The sequence below is a fragment of the Lissotriton helveticus genome, chromosome 6, assembly GCF_964261635.1.
Source record: "Lissotriton helveticus chromosome 6, aLisHel1.1, whole genome shotgun sequence".
Classification (NCBI taxonomy): domain Eukaryota; kingdom Metazoa; phylum Chordata; class Amphibia; order Caudata; family Salamandridae; genus Lissotriton; species Lissotriton helveticus.
In genome coordinates this window covers 1,639,949,200-1,639,973,789 of record NC_136067.1, presented here as the reverse complement: position 1 = coordinate 1,639,973,789, position 24,590 = coordinate 1,639,949,200, and the positions used below count along the sequence as shown (strand labels likewise).

At 42.1% G+C, this 24,590-nt stretch overlaps 1 protein-coding gene across 3 annotated transcripts in view; it reads right to left on the bottom strand.

Annotated features, from left to right (window-relative positions):
* SPTBN1 (spectrin beta, non-erythrocytic 1) overlaps positions 1-24,590 on the bottom strand; it is a 503,123-nt gene that overhangs the window by 288,348 nt on the left and 190,185 nt on the right. For 2 of the 3 annotated variants that reach the window (XM_078649481.1, XM_078649482.1), the window contains one exon: positions 4,753-4,904. In XM_078649481.1, coding sequence (XP_078505607.1) covers positions 4,753-4,904 — 152 coding nt within the window. Of the gene's footprint in view, positions 1-4,752; positions 4,905-8,198; positions 8,218-24,590 lie in introns of those variants that run through there. The other variant, XM_078649483.1, reaches the window with a different exon arrangement.

Genomic DNA, 24,590 nt, shown 5'->3' with positions numbered 1-24,590 from the left:
ACGTACTCATCGCCAGCAGACTGGGTTAAGAAAACACCCTTTAGGCAAGAATCAACAAAAAACTCCTCCGGAAACTCTAGACCGTCCAGAACGCTGCAGGCAGTCTTATCCTCGACATCTCAAGACATGACCAACCAACACCTCTGTGACCTCCACTGGCTCCCTGTTGAAAGAAGAATAACCTACAAACTGCTCACACAAGCCCACAAAGCCCTCCACAACACCGGACCCCAACACCTTAACGACGGAATCTCCTTCCACGCCTCCAAGAAAAACCTCAGCTCAGCCGACCTCGCCTTAGCCACCTTCCCTCGTTTCTACAGGACCACAGCAGGCGGAAGGTCCTTCTCCTACCTTGCAACCAAGACCTGGAACAAACTCTCCCTTCACCTCAGATGACGCCCGACACTTCACCAAATCAGAAAGGGTCTCAAGACCTGGCTCTTCTTATGACCTCCAATAGAGTGGCTCAACCCCCTCCGCCTCACCCCCCTTCAGCACCTTGAGACCCTCACGGGTGAGTATCCGCTCGACAAAAACCTTTTTGGGATGTTAAAAAATGTAAACCTTGCCATCGGAAAATTAAAACAACCTAATAAATAAGATATTGGATAGCATGAGTAAACCAATAGTAATCAGAAGATGCATCTTCCGATTTCTATGACACCTGAAATGCATCGAAAGCATGACTAGTCAAAATCAATCCACAATTAATAAAAATCTTTAAAAAAAATCTCTTTTTTTAAAACAGGGAATTAATTTGACATGCAATCTATAAATATCTACTCTAGTAAACTGAAACCCAACATTATACGTTATGAAATTTATATAACGCTTCAGAAAACGGAGCCATACACATACGGAATGTTCGGAGAGAACGTTCTCATCACTGAAGTAGGAATAAACATCCATTTGTAGAAACTAACTTCCTACTGGAAGCAGCATTCTCAATCATCAAATGTTTGGGTGGGGAAAATGACCGTACCTAATTATCTCACCTTTCCAGTATAGCCCTCCTGCTAGCAAAAGTAATCATTGCGAGAGAACGAAACACTCCGAATAAAGAATGGTGGGCAGGACTGTCTATGAACCATTACAAAACACAAAGAAATATTCGACATCTCTGGAATAAAAAAAAACTAAGTGGGCATTAGGGGAGCTGGTGCACTACACAGCAAAAGCTAAATGAAGCAATTCTACTCGTTTTTAAACTAGCAATTTTGTTATGTCGTTTGCTACTGTTTTTTTTTTTGTTTAGGTTTCCCATGTTTAATCCTTTGCTATTTTAAAAAGATCTTTCTCAAAACTTCAACTAAAATATAAAAATGAATGACAAAAATGAAACGCCAAATAATTGTGTAACACAATGTTGCTTCACTTTATGACATAGAAAGAGCATGTACCAATTACCTATTGGTGAGGGAGACTAGCTGACCGAAAGATGGCAAAGTTATTTCTCACACAGACCTCCTGGTTTCGCCTATTATTGTCATCAAAACAGTGGCCACCGAATTAACCAATGGGATAAAGGAATAAGATTAAAACAACAGTTGGTGCTGTGTTTCTAGAAGTCACAGAGTGAAAAAGAAGTATCCTTTCCTCTATAAATAAATAACATTTACAAACAATGTACAATTTAGTGAGGGTTTACGAGCTCTGTAGGAGATTTGCATTGCTTGACCTATTTGTGGAAATGTTTTATTTGTGTCATTTATTTTAACTGATTTATATTATGTGTCTACAGCATTATGCTACCCTTGGGTTAAGCAGACACCATAAAAAAGAATACAAGGGGTTGGCATGAACCAAATTCCCAACATAAAAATATTATGAGCACAGGACCACCCATTAACATTGGAATGATATACAATAACTCCCAGTCTAATAACCTCCCTTTAGATGCAGTATGGGAGTACAAATTAGTGTTTAAGGGTCACTGGAATTATAAAGCAGGGGGATCATCTAAGTACACGGCATGGTTACCCAACTTATGCAGCAGAAAAAGGCAAATTATATTGCCTTTTTATTGATAGTTTTACTACGTTATTTTGTCATTTTTAAACGAGGTAACACTATCTGTGCAAAGATTTTACCTCATTAGTACCAGCTTAACAACCAAATACAGAAATAAGTAACTGAAAAATTATTAATTTCTTTGCGAAGGGCCTTCCACTGCATGAATACGTTGCCACGTTTAGTAACGTTTGAGCTAGAAATATTTTTTTTGTTAAAATCTACAGATTAAGTAGCAGATGGTGGATTATGTGGCAAACGTATAATTCCAGTGGCCCTGATCATGTATTTCAAATCCATAATCATGCGAAAAAGGCTGGGACACAGAATTGCATAATTTCAGTGGCCCTTATTATGGATTTCAAATCCATAATTATGCGAGAAAGGCTGGGCCACAGAATTGCATAATTCCAGTGGCCCAGGTCATGTATTTAGTTAATCATTGACCTGGAAACTAATGGTGATGAGCATGCTGTACCCCGCCTGGGTTAGTTATCTCCGTAAAGTACAACACTTGAAAGCTGGAGTTTTAATAAATGCAACTTTAATCTAGATAGATTACCTTCCTTATGTGTGATATATATATATATATATATATATATATACACACACACATCTTCCATGTACTTGTGTATCCATATATTTATTACTTTGCTTCTAACTCAGCATATCCAATGCACTACCCTATATTTCACCCTATATCTCTCGCAATATATCCTCTACCTTCACTCTGACTCATCTCAAACCTCATGCACTACTCTCTTCAATGCACTACCCTATTTCTCACCCTATACCTCTATCAATACATCTTCTCTACCTCCATTGTCTCATTCATCCCAAAACCCATACCACTACTATGATCCCCAAAACAACCCTTACTAGAATCTTCCCTCCTCTAACCATCATTGCATCATCTCATACCTCTATTACTATTCAGATCTCCCAAACAAGCCTTTCTAACTACCTCCCTCTGACTCTTCCCACTCCACCTCTCCTTTACTCATCCCAAACCCCCTCCTACTGCTATAAACTCAAAAAACGGAGAAAAAAAACATTCTATATTCTTCTCCTCTTCTATCCCTCCACTATCCTTCTGAACCGAAATAACAGACTAACATATCCAAAGCTCAAATTACTTGCATATTTCACTGTACAAATGCACACTAATCCTTTATGAGTTCCGGAGTAGAGTGCTACTCGCCAAAAAATCGCTTTGACGACTCGTTAAGGGTAGTAGGTGCTATATAAATGCAATTACAATTACGGCTAAGTTATTAGAGAGGCATTTCAATTGTGTCAAAATTGAGGAGAACAAAATTGTAAGACTGTAAAAAATGTACATGTTTTATGGATCGGGCCAAGAAAATGTTCAGTGTTCAAGAAATTAGAGGAAAGTAGAATGAACCACTTTGTATTCTCTATTCGAGGTGTGTAACTATTATACCTTTATGTTGGAATTCAAGTCTAATTATTTCATAAATAATGTGTCCACCTGGTCCATCACTTTTATGCATCAAAGACGAAACCAATGGAAGATGACCGACCTCAATTCCTACAAAATGTACCTTCAGGTTTATCTTACGACGGCTACATTGCCTAAAGAGACAAATGAGTATATAGTCTACCACAAACTGCTCTATCTGACTCTTTCCATCTGTGAATTAACTTTTCAAATCAGTTGCAATTAAGTCATTTTTAAATGAGTTCTAGACATATTGCATGGAGTGGATTTTTCTTAGAAATAAATCTGGATGTCATGACAATCCTCCATGGAGCTGCAAGAACCACATTAGCATTTAAGCCAACTCTTAAAGCACTGGTAAACTGCATAAATCTGATGGCTGCACTCCCAACTACCACTGCACAAAGCGTATGGGGCTTTCTTAATTGACCTAAGTGAATGGTATGGCCTTTGACAAACAACTTCATGCCTTAATCAGCCCTTAATTTGTCACACAAGTTTTAAAGCTTCTATTGCGTTTCAGGGGATACCACCTTTGACAAGTGCTTGATGGAGGTTGACTCCTGGATGTGTATGATTTTCTTAACGTCTAATTGTAAAAACCGAGGCTAGCCAATTTAGCATGGGTCATGGAAGTAGCCATGACTATTTGTGGAAGCCAGTTCTGGGTCAGGTTTCTTCTGCATATGCCCAAGACCATGTAATTTACCACACTTGTGCTGATTCTTGGAACATTAAATCACTAAACAAAAGTTTCTGTTCTCACTACTACCTGTCCACCCTTCCATCTCTGCAAAAATCACTTCTAGTGAACGCAATTAACAACAGGATGCATTTGTACTCTATGTCAGAATGGCTGCTCTAATCCTATTGCCATTGTCCTTTCACCCTCCATCACCCTTAACAAACCTACACTTATAAAATAGAGAAGTGTTAAAGGTAAACATCTAAAAAGTAGAAACATTTTGGCCTTCTAAAAAAAAAATACTCTAGACATTGCATCAATCAAGACTCTGAATAAGCACTATCCAAACGATACGTCTGTTGCATCAGGGATGTTGCAACGTAATGTTCTACTGCTCCCATTTCTGCCATTAATCAGGAGAGAAAATATGCCACGGGTGTTACTACAGGGTTCAGGTATTGTGTGGTTAAACAGCCATTCTGTTTCTGCCACACCCAATTACACAATCAGTCTTCAGTGCCCTCTTACCATTTCAATATTTAACTTGACTTTAATGGATTATACATCTATTTAAGTAAACGTGGGTACTTACAAGCCTCTCTCCGGAAAGCACCTCCAGCAGCTTGATGAGCATTCGTCCATCACGGAGGTCTGTGTACAAATCCGTAATTCTGCATGACACGCGTGCCAAGTGCGAGTTGACCCATTTTGTAAAGGTCTTCTTTTGCACCGCCTCACGTTCATCTGTGGGAGAAAAATACAGGTTGAAGGTGTAAAATAAATTGGTATTTTAGCATTAGAAACTCACTGAGCAGTTACAATGAGACCAAAAAACGAATTGAAAAGGGAACACTGTACACAAAATCAATCACAGTTAAAAATAACTTAAATAAATAAGACTATATAAATAGCACGGCCTTTCAAAATCAAAAGTTAGAGTTGGTCTATTGCAGTGTGATGTGTTATGGCAAAATAGCAATTGAGAAAAAAATCTAAGTTACAAATAAACATTTGTGACAGGAACATGGTCACATAGAACTTATCCCTGAGGACTACCCATCTTTTGTGCAACTGCTCACTACCTTTTCTTCTCAGCCCTCTTCGTCTTACAAACTTTAAACACCTTGTAATTATTTACGTGCTCACCTTCCACTTCGTAATCAGGTTTAAGGGGTTCTGCTGGAAAATACGAGTCTTATGACCAATCATCTAGTCTACAATCGCTGCCAGAGGAGGTGTGGCGTGCATTCATCTCCTAACATTTTACAAATGCACACCCAAATGGCCTTGGCAACTGCCGATGTGCCTTTGGTTATAATTTACCTTACACCACGCTCCAACAAAGCCCTGTGAGATACAGACTGCTTTGACACCAGACTATACTATCAAATAAGCTGAAATAGGGTAAATTTAGAAATGGTAATCAGATGGGCCTTATTCTAGAAAGCTAGCATGTACAATTGTGTCAGTTTCTATTGACATATCAATGTCTTTTTCAAACGTGTATCTGGGGACTTTGACGGGTTTGTTTTCTAAGAGGGAAATTATAGGCCATGCCCATAACTTGGGATTTTAGAAATTTAGGAAAAGTACTATTCAAACAAGCACTGGCGTTGCCAATAGGTCTCACATTAGGAAAGTTTAACCTATTGGTATTGTAAATGACATAAACTTTCCTAATGCGAGACCTATTGGCAACGCCAGTGCTTGTTTTTATTCCATTCCCTCACTGCCTGGACGAGCCCAGAAGTGCTGGGGTCGGAGGCAGAAAATCAAGGAGTGTGGCAAATGGCCGGAGCGGAGGAGAAGCCGCAGAGCGCACGCTGGGCGAAGCCCTTTGATGTGCTGTGCGGCCGGGGGCAGGAGAGCTGAGATAGCGTGTTAGGGGAGGAGAAGCCGCAGAGCGCACGCTGGGCGAAACCCTTTGATGTGCTGTGCGGCCGTGAATGCGCGTGCTTGTTTGCTCACGTGATTCACGTGAACTTAAAGAAAACCGCACTCGTGAAACCCTTGGTTTCACGAGTTTTTTGAGGACTTGAATTCTCGCTCCCTCAATGCGCTTGCGCGCATTGATAGGTCGCGGGACCTAAAAAGGTGTGGTACCCATGTCTGAGAAATGCAAGAAGAAGGAAATGATGGTGATGACATTTTCTCCAAAACTTCAAGTCTGAGTCCCTAAAAATCCAACTGGATTATCCAAAAAACACAAATATGTTACCATACAACTGAAAGAAGATGCACCTCTAACTTTTATGATCCTCCTTCCTCCCTTTAGTGTCTACTGCCTCCAGCAAAACCTCTCTCACCAAGCCGGAAGACGAGATGGGTGGTGGCACTTGGCCCTTTTATGCATTTTACTTAAAATTGCCCTATGATGGTCCAAGAAGAGATTGAAATGTTTCAATGTCCAATACAAGGATATGTTTAGCTGCAGCAAAAAAAGCCTCATACTGCTCAATCTGGCATTTCTCAGTCCTGCGTCAGTGCCCTAGCCAACGTTATGGACAGTCAACTTCTCTTAATGGTTATCACCTGGAGTTATTCTTTCTCTCCAGTGTTTCTTAAGGGTTCACGACCAAGTTGTGTTTAAGTGGTATACACACAATGCAACGCTACAGAGTATAGGTCAACATCATCACTGATGGTGACTTATGCAAGACACCATGATCTACTAAGGACATTCTAACATACGAGCAGCATCTGGCTAGATACTTTAACTTCCTGTTTAGGTAAGAGCCTAAATGTACATTAATAAAATCCGCATCATTTTTATTTGTAAATTGGAAGGGATCTCAAGCTAGTCAAGTTGCTTATTAAGGGGAAGCCACAATCTTCATTAGTTTCCTTCCCAGAAAAGACATAAGACCTTCCAGTTCAGAAGGCACCTACACAACTAACTGACTTGGTCTGATACCCCTCCTTCTCAGGGATATTTAACTGTAACATTTTGATCATCCACGGTTTAACTATTTGTTTGACTTTTCTCACCCCTTTCTCCTAGGCAAATGTATTGTTCTTCCTGCCATCTGTCTCTCATCATCCCCTCGTTTGCATTGATCCATCTAACTTGTCACTTGCTTCAGTCTTTTCACCTCCCCTTCTCCTATCTTACTTACAATTGAATTGTTGTCTGTAAATATGCTTTAACTACAGTTCCCTGTAAAACACACAAAGATATACCAGTGCTGCGCCACTACAGAAGAATACGCAAATAACATAAAAATATACACAAACAAAAGGTGCAGAGCTTACTGCTCTTGCAGGCTGGGTAAAGTGACGACCGTGTAAGCATTGAGGTGCTGAGGCCTCAGGAATCTTCCTAGCTCTGCATTATTTTCAAAGGCAGCACGTATTTGCGAGCCAGCAAAATCGATCAGTGCACAGAGCTCCCGCCCTAAATATCTGCAGTCCCAGATTCAAACCCTCACAACCCTCAGACTCTATTTCCTAAGTCAGTACAATGAGTATATAGAGTGCGATTGCGAACTGACCTTTTTATCGGCATGACCAGTATTGTAATTTCCTAGCCAGGACAAAAATTAGGGAATTCACTTCAAGACGATATTTTGCCGTATCACTACCTACTTTAATCAGTAATTATAAGATGAAATCACTTTAGGATTCCTGACTGATAATTAAAGTAAACAAAGCCGGGAAGGCCAAAAAAAGTAACATTGAAACAGACAATTTCATATAAAGTTGTGGTTAAGTATTAGGATATTTGCAAAATCTTAAAACCTGAACAAATAGCCAGTATTTGTATCTGGGAAAGGTCGAAACCTAGAATGGCGTGAGCAAAAACAACCCCTATGAGTACTGTGTTCATGTCACTGTGTAGTATTTTCGAGTTTACATGTACATTCAGATCGCATATGCATGTTATACCATAAACTGAAATAGCAACAACCATACAAGATGAACACGAAATAACTGCTGTGGTATTCCATAACAACTCACGCCTGAACTAAGTCCAATTCTTGTGTAAAATGTACCCCACGGTTGTCCCTCCCTGCAGGCAATATATTTTTAGATAATTACACATCGAATGAGAAAGAGAGGATATGGGTGGTGTCTACAGAGGCCAGTAAAAACATCCCTCTAGGGCAGCGACGAAAGCGCATCATGCGGAGGACAGAAGGCCGGAGGTTCACCCCAAACGGTGCACATGATAACACACAATCGAATTGTTATCTACAACCAACAGAAGCACAGGGCACTTCCTTGGCGGAAGCACTCATGACAATACCATCCGAGAGCGAGCCTGTGGCGCTCCATGTACACAGTACACTGCTCGGTTTATTTTTAAGGCGCGCTTCACCTCGCAGCAGTCAGGCACGTTAGTTATTTGACATACATTTACGCAACCTGAGAAAGCTGATCAGAAGAATAATTTATATATATATTTTTTTTATCTGGGGCGCAATGGTCTCTTCCACTGACATCACGCGCAATCTTCAAAACTGAAGCCCGAGATGATTCCGCGCTGTTGCCAGGCAACGGGTCTGCGTCCAGCGCGCGAAGAATCTCGCACTAAGGAACGAGCTCATTTCCGTCACTATGAGAACGTTGCCGAGTATTTCGCACGTGTGACACACGAAAATCACGGCATGCTCTGGCAGGGCCAGGCAGTGAATCATCAGCACCACATGGCAGAAATCAGCGCAGCCCGCGGCCCACCCATGCTCAGGAGGAAAGAGGCCTGCCAAGGCGTGGGAGAGCTGGAGGGAGCATTGTCACGGGCAGGGTTCGCCATGTGGTAATCTTAACCAAATAGTCAGTGATTTGCTACCATAGATTCTGTACACACTGGAGCTTTCCTGTTGTGTGTGGCCGTAATGCAGTATACGCAGGGTCACTGGAATTACGCTGCTGAGGAGAGTTACATTATGTGGCAGGGTTGACTAATTTACACTGCAAGAAAGGGCAAATTATGGAGCATCATATTTCGTGACAGTGTTACTTCATTATTTTGGAAAAGATTCTATTTTATTAGTACCACTTTAACACCCAAATACAATAATAAGCAAATGAAAGCAACAAGTCATCCTTTGCGAAGGGTCTTAAGAGTGTGTAGGGACACGTGTTGCAATGTTTTTAGTAGCTTTTAAACCGTTTGAGCTAGAAATGCCCTTACTAAATTTGTTCATACAAAATCGCAACACATCCCAATTTCTTGGAATTGTTACTATATTCAATGTTATTCTCATGAATGGCGATCTATAAATGCACAAAAGTAGGAAGTGTATGTTTAAACATGCCACACAAAGTTAATTTGCCAACTTTTCCCCCATTCATCTATTGGAGATTTATACTTTTATCTGTGAAGAAACAATTTTGGGGGTGTTTGTATCCCTTCCCAGCCTAAAAATTAATTTACTTGGGTCTCTGACAAGAGTGAATCTGCAGGAAAAAGAGGGCTGGTTGATATTGTAACAAACTAGCATTACTATTACTCATGCTAATTTTACTTAATCTGTGGAACCCTGAATCTGGATAGTTTATATGAGGCACCTGTTAGAATATGCTTACAGCAGTTTCTCCTTCGTCCATGTTGCGTTTGACTTCATACATTCAGACACTGGTTCAAACATATGTTCGGCAACTATACGGAGTGGTTCGTAGACTTCTTTATCACATTAAGACAGCCAACCTCCATTTATTCAGCAGTCTTATCAATTAGAAAACTATTTTTAGATAAATGTTTGATGAGATACCTTTTTGGATCTGGGGAGGTATCAGATTCAGATCAAACGTGAAAGTTTTGAAAACAGATTGGCTTTCATGCTTTCAGTTTGGTCACATTAGAAAAAGTAAGCTAACAAGACTGTGGCCCATTTTTTGCTTAAGTATGAGTCTAGCTTGTGTGATTCTGAAGTGGAAGGGATCAATTTATTTTCTGTTTCAGATAAATTTGACTGTGTGGGTTTTGAATAAAGGCAAGAGTGCAACATAAACGTAATCAACATAAAGCTGGGATACGGATTATCAATCAAGATTCAAATGAACACGACACCTTCATTTGTCATCTTTTCTATTAGGAAGCAAATGTTTTATCAAATTGAAAGTCCAATGGGTGTTATTTACCAACTTCGACGTGATCCAAGAGTTTTGTTGCTGTTTGTATAAGGAACTTTGCAGCTGCGAATACAATCCCTGGAGAGCCAGGGACTATACTTTGATGCCTTTGAAAACCACAGCAGTTTCTATGAATCGCAAGTTCAGACTGTGTTTCTTTGTGACCTTGCGACAATGCAGTATATCTTTCTATTGATAGAAGAAGGGTAAAAGGAGACCAGCTTGTGGCAAGCTGCGGTGCCTTGCAGTCATATTTACCTACTTCGAGATAGAGTTTTAAAAGATTTCGGAAATGGAGTCTACAAATCAGGTAGCTACAGAGACAGCTCTGTGCGCCAGCTGCGCACTACTGGACAGTGACCTCCAATCGCACACTGGCATAGCTATCAGGGACAAGAATGTCAGATAACTTCCAATACTGGTTTTTGTTGTATATGGCACCATTATTTCTTTTGACTGCAGTCACACACGTTCATGATAAATGCCTTTCCCATAAGATGGAACACTGTGGCTATTTATAAATTAAGTATTTAGTTAGAGGGTGTGCAGTTAAAAAAATACTTTTAGTTACACCTTTTTTATTCTAGTTGGCTGGAGGTTTGACTGTAGCCCCACCCCAGCTTGAGCTCATTACGCCAGACCTCCATCGATATGTGGGAACAGCGAAGTAAGTGATAATTGTGTTCTGTTGCAACACATGAAACTTACACAAAGGGCAATGAGGACATGCGCAGAATCCTGCCAGGCGTCCATTTTGAGATTGGCAACACAGCCGACTTGTCTGTAGTAACACTGATATCACTGTAGGATAAGCCAACTTTGAGGACCCCAGCTCCCACAACTCAACAACATGTGGCATCCAGAAGGGCTTGCGTTGGGCGGGACAGCACGTCCGTCCAGGGCAGTCAACTCATTTTAGGTGTCACAAGTCAGTGCAGGAGGTTGCACTTCTACAGCCACTTCCCACCACCTTCTCTTTCTCACTCAATACACCATCGTCTTCCTTCCTTTACCATCCCCACCCTGTTCGTTGAAACATTGAAAATATGGATAGTAAAGCAGATACGTCCCAACAGGCCCTTGCAGTCTACTAGCTTCACAGCCCAATCTTGAAACACATACTTTGTGTGGTTCCAGTGTAACTATTTATTTCACAGACAGATTAAAGTATACCCTACTTTTTTTCAATGTAATGGTTATTCCACTGCTGCATTTTAGAGGCTGTTCTGTACACTTTAAGGAAACTGTGCTTATCCTATTTCCTGTATTGAACTGCATTTCCAGAAGGTACACTTCTGCTAAATAATAGCTTAACTGCCTTACGCAAGTGTCTCATATTGCCTATCCTATCGCTCCTACAATTATCACAAACGGCCTCCTGAGCTGAAGTTATAGGACTTCGGTCTCTGCTACTATTTGCTAGTGACTTTAAAAACTATCTCCTTTCAGTACTTACTATTTGGAGAATTGGCTCCCAGAATTTGACAGAAAACTCTAGAAGCGTCTTGCCAGTTATGTACACAGGGTTAATGAATGGTTCACAATGGGTCCTGCCTGAGTATGTGCTGGTGTGCTTGGATAGGAAGAATATTGGTGTGCATGCACTGGTGGATGCATGCAGGAGTTTTGCACCAAGCATTAGGGCTGCCAATTGGGCAGCTGGGTGGGGGTTGCCAAATTACCAGGATCAGGGATGGACTCGGAACAGCAACCAGCCCTGGCAGATTGCTGCTCGACCAGCCCTGGGAGCGGGGGGCAGAGGGGGTAGCAATAAGCACCACTCCCGCTTTTGTTACAGGTGGTGATATTGCTGCAAAACCGGCCCTCAAGGGCACAAAAACAGGCCCCACCCCTCCGGGGAACCGCCCAGTGCCTGCTACGGACAGTCCGGCCCTTACCAGGATAAATTGTAGTGGATGTCTCATGCCATGCTACAAATAAAAAAGATAAAACCCAGAACATAAAAGAGTATGAGGTGTGATCAGATCTAAAACCTCGACCACAGAAGCCACATATTTTGGTAAAGACAATGTTATCGGTACAACTACCAGTAGAGATGAAGGCAGATTAAGAAGGAAATGCGAGGCTGTGACATGCTGGTACCCAATTGAAAAGAGATGCATGTGGTTCCAGAGAGCGGGGGAATTCATGTAATGAAGGCTTCGGTAGAGCCACCCAAGGATGGAGGTTTTTTCTTGCACAGACTGGTATAGTACAAGATCTAGAGCCAGGTGCCTAGCGTGGAAGCAGACGTAAAGCTTATGCCAGCGAGGCAAGAACCCTGTGTGAATGGTGGGCAGGAGGGAGTGTCTGGTCTGCTTTCAAACTATGGCAGGTTTCTAGCTATTCTACAGCCAGGGGTTAGGACTAATCCAGTCACGTCTGTTGAATGGACACATGGAAGCACAGAAATAAAGGGCACGTCGCTGGGCCTGCTCGTGTGGTCATGTGCGAGTGGGGAACTTGATACATTTTAGTGCAGTTTGAGAATGTCGGCTGTGCAGGTCAGTTGTTAGCTCTCGAACATTTGTCACTTAAAGGAGCTTGTTTTCAAGTTAAGCCTACCAGACAGCGCAAGCTGTCTGGTTATGAAAGTCATACCGTGGGCTTACCAACAACACACAGGGGCTTGCGGCCTGCATATTATTTTCCATTTCTTGGCTTTACGGTCACTCTTCTTTGCTAACTTTGTTGGAGCCTGTCCATCTTGTGTTCCTCCCTCCCATGAAGGTTAGCCTCTTTACCATCCCTTTATTTGGCTGCTCTTGTTCACCCATGTAATCTCCAATGTTGCTTCTCCTTTACCAACTGTGTTGCATCACCCCCCACTGCCCCATAACCTGCTCATCCATTTAAATTTTTTGGGGGAGTATTTTTATGCTTTAAAAGAGAGCTTTACTGCTACTTTTTAAATTTATCAATCCACAATCTTATGGGCAATACCTATTGGCTATGCCAATGCTTGTTTTAAATTTGTGCAGTTAGGAGACAGTCGTGAACCTACAGCTAGGAAACTTTTGAGGGCCAACTGTATGAAGTCAGTGTGAACATTTCTACATGCAGGCAAAGGTCAAGTGGCAGTACAAGATGTAATGTTGACCACGATTTAAGACCACTTATCGCATGATGGTCAAGTGTACGTGCACAAACTATGCTGCGCACAAGTAAGGCGCAGATTTGTGCTGGGCTGCGCCATTGGTAGGTGCATGTGCATAACTGTGGTCTAAAGTGAACTGGGTATGTCACTCCCTCAAGCCCCACGAGAGTGGAGGTGCTTTAATGCTGAAGTTGTCAACATATTCCGACCACAGGACACGTGTAAGTGAGGTATGTTAAATTTTAGTCGATTTACTAACGTGTGTTTCCGATTACAGACTGAGTTTCCATGGAGCCATCAACGGGGAACATCCTTTTCAACGCAACTTTTACCACGCAGTGCCTTTACGACGCAACTATTACAACGCATGTTATTACAACGCATAGCGCTGGGGGACGCTCTAGGATAGGGAATAGATTTAATTTACTATCCAACACCTTCTCTACTATCCACGGGGACTGGAGTTGGAATAGTAAATTAAACTATTCGCTATCCAGCACCCCTTAACGTGATACGTTGTAACAGCATGCGTTGTAAAAACTGCGATGTAAAGGCATGCGTGGTAAAGCCATGCGTTGTAATGTTATACATCCGCCATCAACTCCACACTATTACTCCTTGGTGGGATATTTGGCTCCTGATTGATGGTAGCACAAAGCTTGGGTTCCCAACTTTTAAATGGCTCTGTGTGCCCCCAGCCAGTGGATTTATTTTGCGTAAGGCTCAGCTCGTTTACTTTCAGTGATAGGGAAGGAGGGCATTGATGAGTGATGTCAGTATGTGTTATTTATGGTTTGAGGTCATCTGTTGCAGGTTATGATTGGTATTGGGAGGAGCACAGCAATTTATTTTTAGGAAATGTGATAGCCAGTTCTTGTGACTTTTTCACCTGCAAAGGTATGGAAGTAACTGTGCATGGTATGCTTCCTGTTTGTTGCATAATGTGGTAGTGCAAAGTTCTGTTTGACAAAGTAGAACCTTTAATGTGCTGATATTTAAATTATGTCGCATACAGTTAGAGGCATGACGATATTGAGTCTGTGAACGTGAGTAACCCCGGGTGTAGTGTGTGTAGCAAGGCTACGCTTAGGCCCACAGAGTTGCAAACAAATTCTGGGGCGCTACACTACACCGCCCGCCTCCACCCCCCTATTAAGAAGTAAGTTAACAGGAATAAACAACTTAAAACCACTTACCTCTTTACTGCGGTGTCCCCGGGCTTCCCTCCCCCTCTTCCTCGCCATAACGGTAATACTTCAGAAAACAGTGCATACATGCGCGCCCGCGCATTTCTCGTGCACACGCACCGGCCCGCGCGCATGCGCAGTTCTCTGAAGCATTACCGGTATGATGAGGAAGAGGAGGAGGGCAGCCTGGAGACGCCGCAGTAAAGTGGTTTTAAGTTTATTTTTCATTCCTGTGAACTTACTTCTTAAAAGGGAGGCGGAGGCTGGCGAACTCCGCTCCGGAGTGTGCGGAGATTTGCCTTCTCCGCGTTCCGCGAAGGCAAACTTCCGCCTCCTTCATGGGCGTAGCTGAGATTTCGGCCCAGGGTTAAACGTCTAGTCGATGGTAGGATATGAGGTGTGAGAGTTCATGGTTAAGACCATTTCGGTAGCACGGCCATGGAGTCATTACGCTCACAAATTCGTTTTGAAGAAGTATTGCTTTAACACCATACTTAGCATGTATGCGTGCATGAGTGCGTGGTACTCTGTCACTAACATATGTCGCACTGTGCAACAACCTATATTGTTTGGATAGAAGGGGGAAAAGTGGCATCCCGGCTGAATCAGCATGCTGGAACAGGTTGTACGAGAAGGTGTGTGAAATTCTGGCATCATTGACTGGAGTGAGGACAGTCACAAAGGGTACTCCAGTGGAGATGCCAAACAAGTTCTGCAAATAAATCTGAAAGTCCAGACTCCATCAGTGTGTCTTTTGAGGGTACTAGTAAGATTCCCAGCACGGGCGCTGATACTAGAACAAACCACAGCTAGGGACCACAAGCTCTTCTCGCTTTAGAGGCCACTGGATGACCTACCCACAATTATAGAAGTCACTTCTGCTGCTCTCCAGAGTAGCATGTGAAAACAGACCGCAGAAACAAGTTTACAAAAGCAGAGTCCAAAACAGAATACCAAAATCTCGATATAACATTAACATCTCCCTCAAAATTTTCTCCTCGCACCCGAGCCCAGTATCAGACAATTACCTGCAAATATTCAGTGATTGGACTTAAACTAACAAAAAAGAGAATTAGGTTGGATTCAACAATTAAATGCCTGTCGATTTTTTAGCAGCTTTGTACGGTCGAGATTTTGGTAAAGATTATTTATGAGACTACGCGAAAGATACACAACAGTTTATATTTACACAGGAGACCGACGCAGGACCATGCAGCCCTGCCTCACTCCGGAAAGCGCGGTGGCCTTAAAATAGACATCTCGAACATTAAGGATGCTGCGTGGAAGGCGGCGGCCCAGCTACACATCCGTTTATCTATCGTGGAATGCGCGCACGTGCGTACACAAGAGCACGTGACATCGGAACACAAAGGCAGGAAGGTTGCAAGAGACATCAGCGCTCTTTAATGGTTTGTGCTTGTGTTATTTAATCTCTCAAACTTCCTAGAATTCTTACCTCACCAAAACACATGTCAGGGGTGCACTGCTGCACACAGAAGGCTTCTGCAAAACCTTTGAGGGCCGCATGCCAACACACGTTCGGGGTACTACGGAATTCGAACTTATTATAGATATATATATGTATATATTTTTTTAACGGATGTACAGATTTAAGCCTGACCTGCCACTAACAAAAAACTTCGGCAGGAACCCATTCAAAGGAAAGGCATGATTTGTATGAAAACGAATATTTTCAAAGTACCATCGATCAGAACACCAAAGGGCGGTGCCACAGGAATGGTGCAGTTTCGGGCGTGGCATTTTCCGTATAACTACGGATTGGTCACATTTGCCACATAATCCATCATCTGCTGCGTAACCTACATATTTTAACCCCCCAAAAAACAACATGTTTCTAGTTGAAATGGATGGAAAGTTACTAAAAATGAAGCAACGTGGCTTTTTCAAAGGTTGATCATTGTATCGCTATAAGCAGGTGTTGATTTGCAGCTAATGAGGTCAAGCCTTTGTCCAACAGTGTTGACAAATGTTAAAATCACTAAATAATATCACAAAACGTGCAGCATTACAACGCATAATTTGCCTCTTCTTGCTGCATAATTTAGTTAGTCTTGCTGCATAACAAGGCCATCACCTGTCACGTAATTCCAGTGCGTTGCCCAAGGGTTTGAAATTGCTGTTAAACATCAATTGTTTGCTACCCATGTTTTCAGGGATCAACAGAAGGCTCTTTGTTGACTTACAAATTCTTTTGTGCATCCCTCAAGTGTGCACGCTATTGCCATCACTGGAATGCTCAAATTCCGTTTCATGGATGCATGAAAAATTCAGCCCTAAATTTACAGTTTTTATCAACATAAACCCACAAATACCATGAATTTCTAAAGTTGTAAAGTGTGGAATTAAGAACATCCTCGTTCCAAGAGATTCACATATTTAAGGCCGCTGCGACTGCAGTGAAGACCTCACAATTTCTTAACTTCCTGGCTATTGACTAACACAGCCAATCTTTTATTTCATCCCGCTAGATCATGCAAATTAACGCCGAAGCATTATAGAGTAAGATGTATTAATGAGTAAGAAGGGCTCCCCAACTTCCAATACTTTCTCAGCACATGCAAATGTTGTGCTGTGACAGCATTGTGTCTGTAACGTAATTGGTGCTCATGTAAAGCGGTCTGATACCTCCAGGTCTAGTTCGCGCTATATAAAACTCCACAAAAATAAATAAATATTTCAGGTGGAGAAAAATAAGCGAGCAAATGCAATTAAGCTACACTTATGTACGAGGAATGTCACCCTGAGAATATGCCTAAAAGTAAATGAAGGGCTGCAAAAGCACACGCACTAATCTAAAATATGCATACATTTCCAAACGACATCCTGGGGATTTCTGTGAACCTCCTAAAAGTCAGAAGTCCATGCAAATTACAGGAGGGACCATGCGATGCGTTAGGTTTCCGAATTTATATGAAGGCCCTTTATAAGCACAAGAAAGTTTTAATTTTAAATCGTGATTAACAACCTATGTCCTTATCACCACAAAGGGATGGGGCTTCGCACCTTTTAATGCTCTGCTGTGACGCTTCTTCCAAACACGTGATAGAAACAATTGTGCCGCAACCTGTTTTTAACCTCACAATCGTCGTTTATGCCTAGCGCGCGACCCACGGAGATGCCTTTCTCAACTGTTTCCTGATGTTTGCTACAGTACATGTCCCAATGCCCTACCGTGACCACTTCTTAGAAATATGTTTCTCATGCTGACAAATCATGCAACATCACATGCTGCAGATTAGGAAACCAACATAAAATACGAAAACCATTAAGAGGCACAAACTGTTATTTTCCTTTCATGGCAGAGGAACACTCATCTTTCATGTCAAGTTAATGTCTGAATATATATATAAAGGCGTGTTGCAGTGTTTGCCATCATGCAAATGATACATTTCATTAACTTGCCTTGCTCAAGTAACACTTACTGATATTGAGGAGAAACCGGATGCTCATTGGTCCACAGGCTCCACGGCACCTTTAATGAGCGTGGACATACCTTGTTAAGGGTATCAGCATTCCCATTCACATTAAGATAGACTTTTCTGACGTGGTCATGCACTGACTTACAGCACAAAACGAAGGCATGGACTTGGTAGTCTTGGACAAACCCCTACACACGAAGACAAAATGGCATTTGGCTTTGAGTTGAGTTCATTTGAGAAATTTGATTGGAAGAGGCCCAGATAACAAAAAAACTATATATATATATATTTTTTTTGCAGAGTTTTATATAGCGCAAACTAGACCCGAACCGAATCAGGTATCAGAGCGCTTTACATATTTTCCAGTTACATTACATGAGGACACACTTTCATTTTAGGCACGGGGAGATTAAGTGATTTGCCCAGAATCACAGGAGGTTTTGGCGTCGTTACCGAGACTCGAACCCAGATCCCCTGGTCCGAGGTCGAGCGCCCCTTTAAGCTAAAACTGCAACGAACATTTAATGCTGAATTACTAAAAGACGCATCTAGTTCTGCAGAGACCAACCCTTTTTGAGTGCTCTGGCTGTAGGCCATTCACCTAGTTCAGATGGTCGCTCTCACGAGGCTGCAAGAAAGAGCGCCAAGGAACTTTTAAAGTGGTCACAATCACAGACTTCTCAAGGGCAAACTTTACCATTGTTTCTGGTGGGGATTAAATAAAGGCACAGTGTTTGCTCCAACCATTAAAGTAAAAGTGGAACACCAAGCCTTTCCCTCTCAAAGATAATCACATGAACTAATTTCGGCTTGCTAAGGTGGTTTAAACTCCCAATCTCAAGCCTAACTAGGTCTGTGAGTGAGCTCAGTTTATCTGTTCCTCTGATGTGATTCTCTTGAAAATATCCGGTCAGTACCTAGTATATCCCACTGCTCTACTTCGTTCTTTCTGCTCAAATGGCAGAATTTCCTACATGTTTAGGAAAGGGACTCATTCCCTGTCTGAACTGTGCTTACTGTAATTACATTACTACATGAAATAGTAACCACAATCCCATAAATGCATACATTTACGATTGGACAGTTATGTTCAATCCCATGTACAGGTGAAAGACAGAGCAGTAAATACAGAAGCATGAGCAGGTGTAACATGCTGTTGTCAACCTGAAGCCTAAACGTGGTTTTCCCCTGTTAACTGCATGAATAACTATTTAATGTGTTTTCTTCACTATCCCCCAGGACCCTGGGGACGGTCTTCTGTGGCTGATTCAAAGATATATACAAATTATTTTATTGGAGGTATTTATATATTACAGATCTGTCTACTGCGAGCAGTGAAACGATTTACATAGGAACAGAGTGGTGATTCAGGCATGCATTTCTGTAGGGTGTCTACAAGAGAAGATACATAGTTCAGGGCTAACATGGCAATAGCTTTGAGGAACAGTGGGAAGAATGAGCAAGGCTATGACCTGGAACCGTGTGGCGATGCAATCAGTAATCACGTATCTGGTGAGAATAATGTCTTACAAGATAGTCTTGTTTGCAACTTACTTCTTTTTATTCCCTCTAGCCTTTCAAATTTTGGAAGCAAAGAGCTGCGTGTTTAACAGAAGTGCGTATGCACAGCTTGTCAGAGAGAGTCCGACATGTCAAAATGGACAACCATGTAGATCATGAAATTGGTTCTCAATCGGATTTGAGCTCAGTCGAGTAGTTCTATATTGAGGAAGACAGGATTTCAATTTCGCAGTTTCAGGAAAATGGTGGAAGCAGTGTGGGGGACTGCCTCAGAGGAATGAGGTTTGTGCCAGGAGGCAGGTGAGCAGGACAGTGACATCAAATGTGGGACACGCAAAGCCTGCTCAATGGGTGGCAAGAGCGGGTTGAGTCTCCTTGCAGGACCTTCCTTCTGTATTCTTTGGAGGTTAAATCTGAGCAGTGTGGAAGCCATGGGATTTGGCAGGGGTCAGGGTGAGGTAATCCAGATTGTGTATGCCTAATTATTTAACCGGTTCATGGGTGGTCGCATACAGTAATTACATGCTGAAGACCCAGTCGAGGAATTGGATTTGTTGTGTGTAAGTTCAAGCTGCCTGAGGGTCACAGTGTTAGGTTGAAGCTGTGCATCTCAATGGTTGCTGGTATGGTCGCCTCGGAGATTGAAGTCTCAGGGAAATATGTGGTTCGGATGTTTGACAAAGGCTGTAGTGATTAGGTATCGGAATTTTTCAATGAAGCGCTTATTGGTGCAGAGGGGGGGTCTGTAAATTACATTGAAGATGGGAGTATAATTGGCCGAGTTGTGGAAGTGGCATTTGAGAAGCTCGATGGAGAAGAAGGAGAGGAAACTAAGTACTTCACTGCTTATGACCCAGGTGGCCTAGGCTATGGATGACTGCAGGTCCTTCCAGCCGGTGAATAGCACTCATGATGGTGGAAGATGAGTAGGGGGTGGCTAGGATACTGTGGCAGAAAGTGCATTGAGATTATAGAGGATGCCTGCAATGCTGGAGGTATGCTCTACTACAGAGTGAGCATTTAGAGAAAAAACTGCTAGATGGTGTGAGTGGTGATTAACTGTAAATGTAGGAGATTGTGCAGGTTTGCTGTCCACTCGTGGGAGATAGTTGTGCAGCATGAGGGTGTGATTGTGGAGATGGAAAAAGGTAAGTGGAATCAAGCTCACAGTGATTTAGAAGAGCAGGAAGCACTGGCTCTGGGTCCGTATTGGATCTCGTAGGCCCAAGTAGGAGCCACAGTTGTTTAATCCGCCTGTAGAACACTGTGGCTGCTCTGCAGACATAAGTTGAAGGGAATGGGAGGCTCTGTCACGTGACGATTGAAAGAACAGTGGTGGGTACATTTTCACAACCATTGGCTTTTTACTTGTCCTGTTTAAGGAAGCATGAGTTTAGAGGCTTTTAAAATGCTTGCATTTCAATTTGCCTTACATAGTGCTGCTTCCTTGGGCAGAATTAGGTTGCAACCAGTCGTGAGATAACCTGTCACTCCATTTCCAATGGTTGGTTATTTCATGATAGTAACATACAGCATAACTCGAATGAGCAGTGGTAGCACAGATCTGCAGTAGTAGCAAGGTACAACAGGTTTACGGTTTACTGCACTGACATAGCAAATATGAATACAGAAGACACCCATGGTGTACATTTATTATAATAACTTATGGACTATTCTATACTACAGACTTGGTCGTTTGTAAGCACTGAAAATAGTGGATGATATTACCAAATGTTTTGATTTCTGATGAATGAATGGCTGAGTTTGCGGTCCCGTGATTCAAACATATCACCTGATGATTACAGCATGTGTCAACAACAAGCATTAAGTCGCCTAATACAGATTTGCATGAAAGCGTGGGATAGGTACTTTTTTGTAGAAATCATTTTCTTCAACCGATTACTTCTGTGTAAAAAGGCCATGAAACCTATAATAACCAAGAAGTGGAGAACAGTGAGGAGTAAAACAAACTGAAAAACTCAGCCTTTCCCAAATGGGACAGAAAACAAAAAGTGTTGCAATGGTGCATTGATGGGCCACACAAGAGGAGGCACGCAATGGGGGTATCACCTTTTCACTTGAAATCTGTTGATTCAACCGTAGCCCCCCTCCCCATTCCCCAACGTGGCCAAAGTCCATGCTCACTCAGCTCTTGGGGTAAGGGGCACTGAGCTCAGGATTTTGCCATCAACCTATCTCTGCAACCAAAGCCCACTGACGTGCCTACGCCTCTGCATGCCTACTCCCTTGCCCAGGAGTGGCTAGAAAGCCAGATCCTGACCCAGCGCCTTCTAGGCCCAGTTAAAGTGCCTCTGTCATCAGCACCCTTTAGCATATCAGCTGACCATAGGCTAGATACTGCACCCAGAGATATTGGGTATGGTTGATGGTTTAACCACTCCAATGAAGTTAATGATGTTGTTGCTGAGGTCAATGATAACGTTATGAGTGGTCTCTAGTGATGCCATCAATTATGTTATCTGTCAAGTGTAAGGTCATAACAAAAGGAGGGACCTGAAGTATTGCATACCGTGTCAGCCAAACAAAATATGAATATATTATGCTACAATTTGCATATGCGCAAGTTAAAATGTACAGTCCCAGTAGTACAGTGTTCTCCACGTACAACGCATACATCAAAATGTATCTATCAGCAGCACGATGATCTGCATGCACAATTCACAGTACCCATTTCGAATGCTACACCTTTTCACTGAACATCTCTGCACAAACTCAGCCATGAGGCAAGAGAGATAAAGTCGCCTGTGGAAGGCCTGTTCAGCTGGGGTGGAATCCGTCTTGCCACATCGGTGCCTCAGAAAGGCCATTAGGTCTGGCGCACCACGGATTAAAAACCCCTCCCCATGCAGATAAAAATCAGGCAAGTGCATATTTGAATTTGTGTCAAACCTCCAAATACATATATATCAAAATAGTTGCTGAAATAATTAGGTCTACTCAATTTTCCACTCATTTTATGCTGGCTCAGTCACAAATAAGATCAAATACAAACTTCAAGAAAACAGCTCACGAATGAAAAGCACACTTGAAAATAAGAGCTAATGAAATATAAAAGATTGGCTGCATTACATTTTTTCAAACGCACAGAGCACTTTTTGCATTATTTGTCTGTCACAAAGTGCGCGATACAACAGCGCTCACTTTCCATCAAGCCTCTTTTGCAACCCACTCAACTCTCGTGCAATGTGAAAAATGTGACATTAAATATGACTACTGTATAATATCTTAGCAACCGTTTGAAAAAAAAGTGTTTCTCCTCTTCTGTGCCAACCCTAGTCTGGTAAACACCCTTAGTAAATCATTCTCCAGAGAGAATTCCAGTGCAGATAAAGGATTTCACAATGAAGTGGAAACATTCATGTGCCGTGCACTTTGTCATAGTAGGGTGCAGTGCCAATACATCTGCCAGAGTGGACACAGGACAGACGCAGACAGACCAGCAAATTCCTCGAATCCCACTAAAAATTGGGGCTAGCCTCTGGAACCATCCTACTTTCCGAAGTCAATCTCCTATTTTGACGATTATAAATATTGGCCAATCTTGACTGCGAGAACGCAAACCGTACAAGGTGATGTTTTACGAATGTGCTAATTCCCTATGTTAACGTTTAACAATGGTCCTACTATTCATACACACACCATGATCTGGTATTTAAGCACTTCTATTTTCTTCATACAAAGGTGGTTGTGGTCCTCTGCGTGCTTGGAGGCTAGAACACTATATATTGAAGTTACTAACGGTGCTTAATTTGTTAAAGAAGAAGTGCCAGGGCCCAAGTGTTTTCCTCGGCAGCCCGCTGCTAGTGCTGTCGAATGTCGAAGCTGCGTATTATCAAGGCTGTCTGGGCTTTATTTCACCTCATACCTCTTTCATCCACCACACACTCTACTGCTTTATCTCACACTTTTCAGGCTCTCTCCCCTTGTGAATGTTTTCCGGTCTTTCTCCTCCTTCTTCTTTCCCCTTTATCTACCTTTGTGTCTCCTGTTTTGACTCAAAGTCTGATGATGAAAAAATAAGCACCAGTCCCCGTAAATAAGTGCCAGGATCCCCACCTGGAACCACCGGCTCAAATTAAGCACTGGTTATTAAATATACAACATCCAAAAACAGACCACTGAGTCATTCCATCACTATGAATACTGATTTTTTACATCAGATTGGTATAAGTTCACAGTCGATTTAAAGCTCTAGAGAAGATCAAAGGAATAATGTTTCACCCCTAACTCTAAGACAGTAAAACAACAACAGCTGCATAGTATTCGCTAGCCCTCAGTAGCTAACTCCACAAACACGCAAGGAAGTCAGGGTCCAACTTCCAAAGATCAGTCACCTCATAACTTCCCACAAACAAGGTAACACTAGACTATACATACTATATAACCAAGAAACCACTAAAAGCAATCAATGAACCAAGTGCTGCTCAGTTTATTTGAAATGGTATTGTATTGTCTTTATGTAGCACCTACTACCCGTAAATTGGAAATTACAAATCAGTGCTAAACTCCTGCTTTCTGGAAAGAGTGCAAGCAGGGACATAAAACTATAAATTACTGAGTATCGCCATTCATCACCTATTATGTAAAAGACCATCCTTGCGCTCAACCAAGGGATTAATAACGACAAAAAAAACTATAACCACTTTGAAATTAACCAGCCCCTATGCAAACTATCCATTTGCCTTTATGACAACACAAACCTTCTACAGCAGGTGCTTGCTCCATGTACCTGTCTCAAGATAAGAATGCGCCTGCTTTGCCAAGAAAGGCCAAGTAGCCTAAGGCCCTCATAACAAGTGGGTCCAGTGATTGGTGCGATATTTATTGCATCAGATAAAGAATGATGCCGTAGAGTTCGTTAGTTATCGGGTGCGATAAATTACACCTTTTAAGAGCTTTTCCCCTAAAATTAGGCATAGAAAGGAGATTTTGGCACTTATAGCAGCAAATCTTCATGTCCCGTCATTCAAAGGGCGTTTATTCACTGATAAATATAATCAGACTTCACCTGCTGAAATATAGTCATGGATGCCGTTTTTAATCACACCCACTATGTACCAGGTCCGATTAAAAAAGAAAACAAAAACTT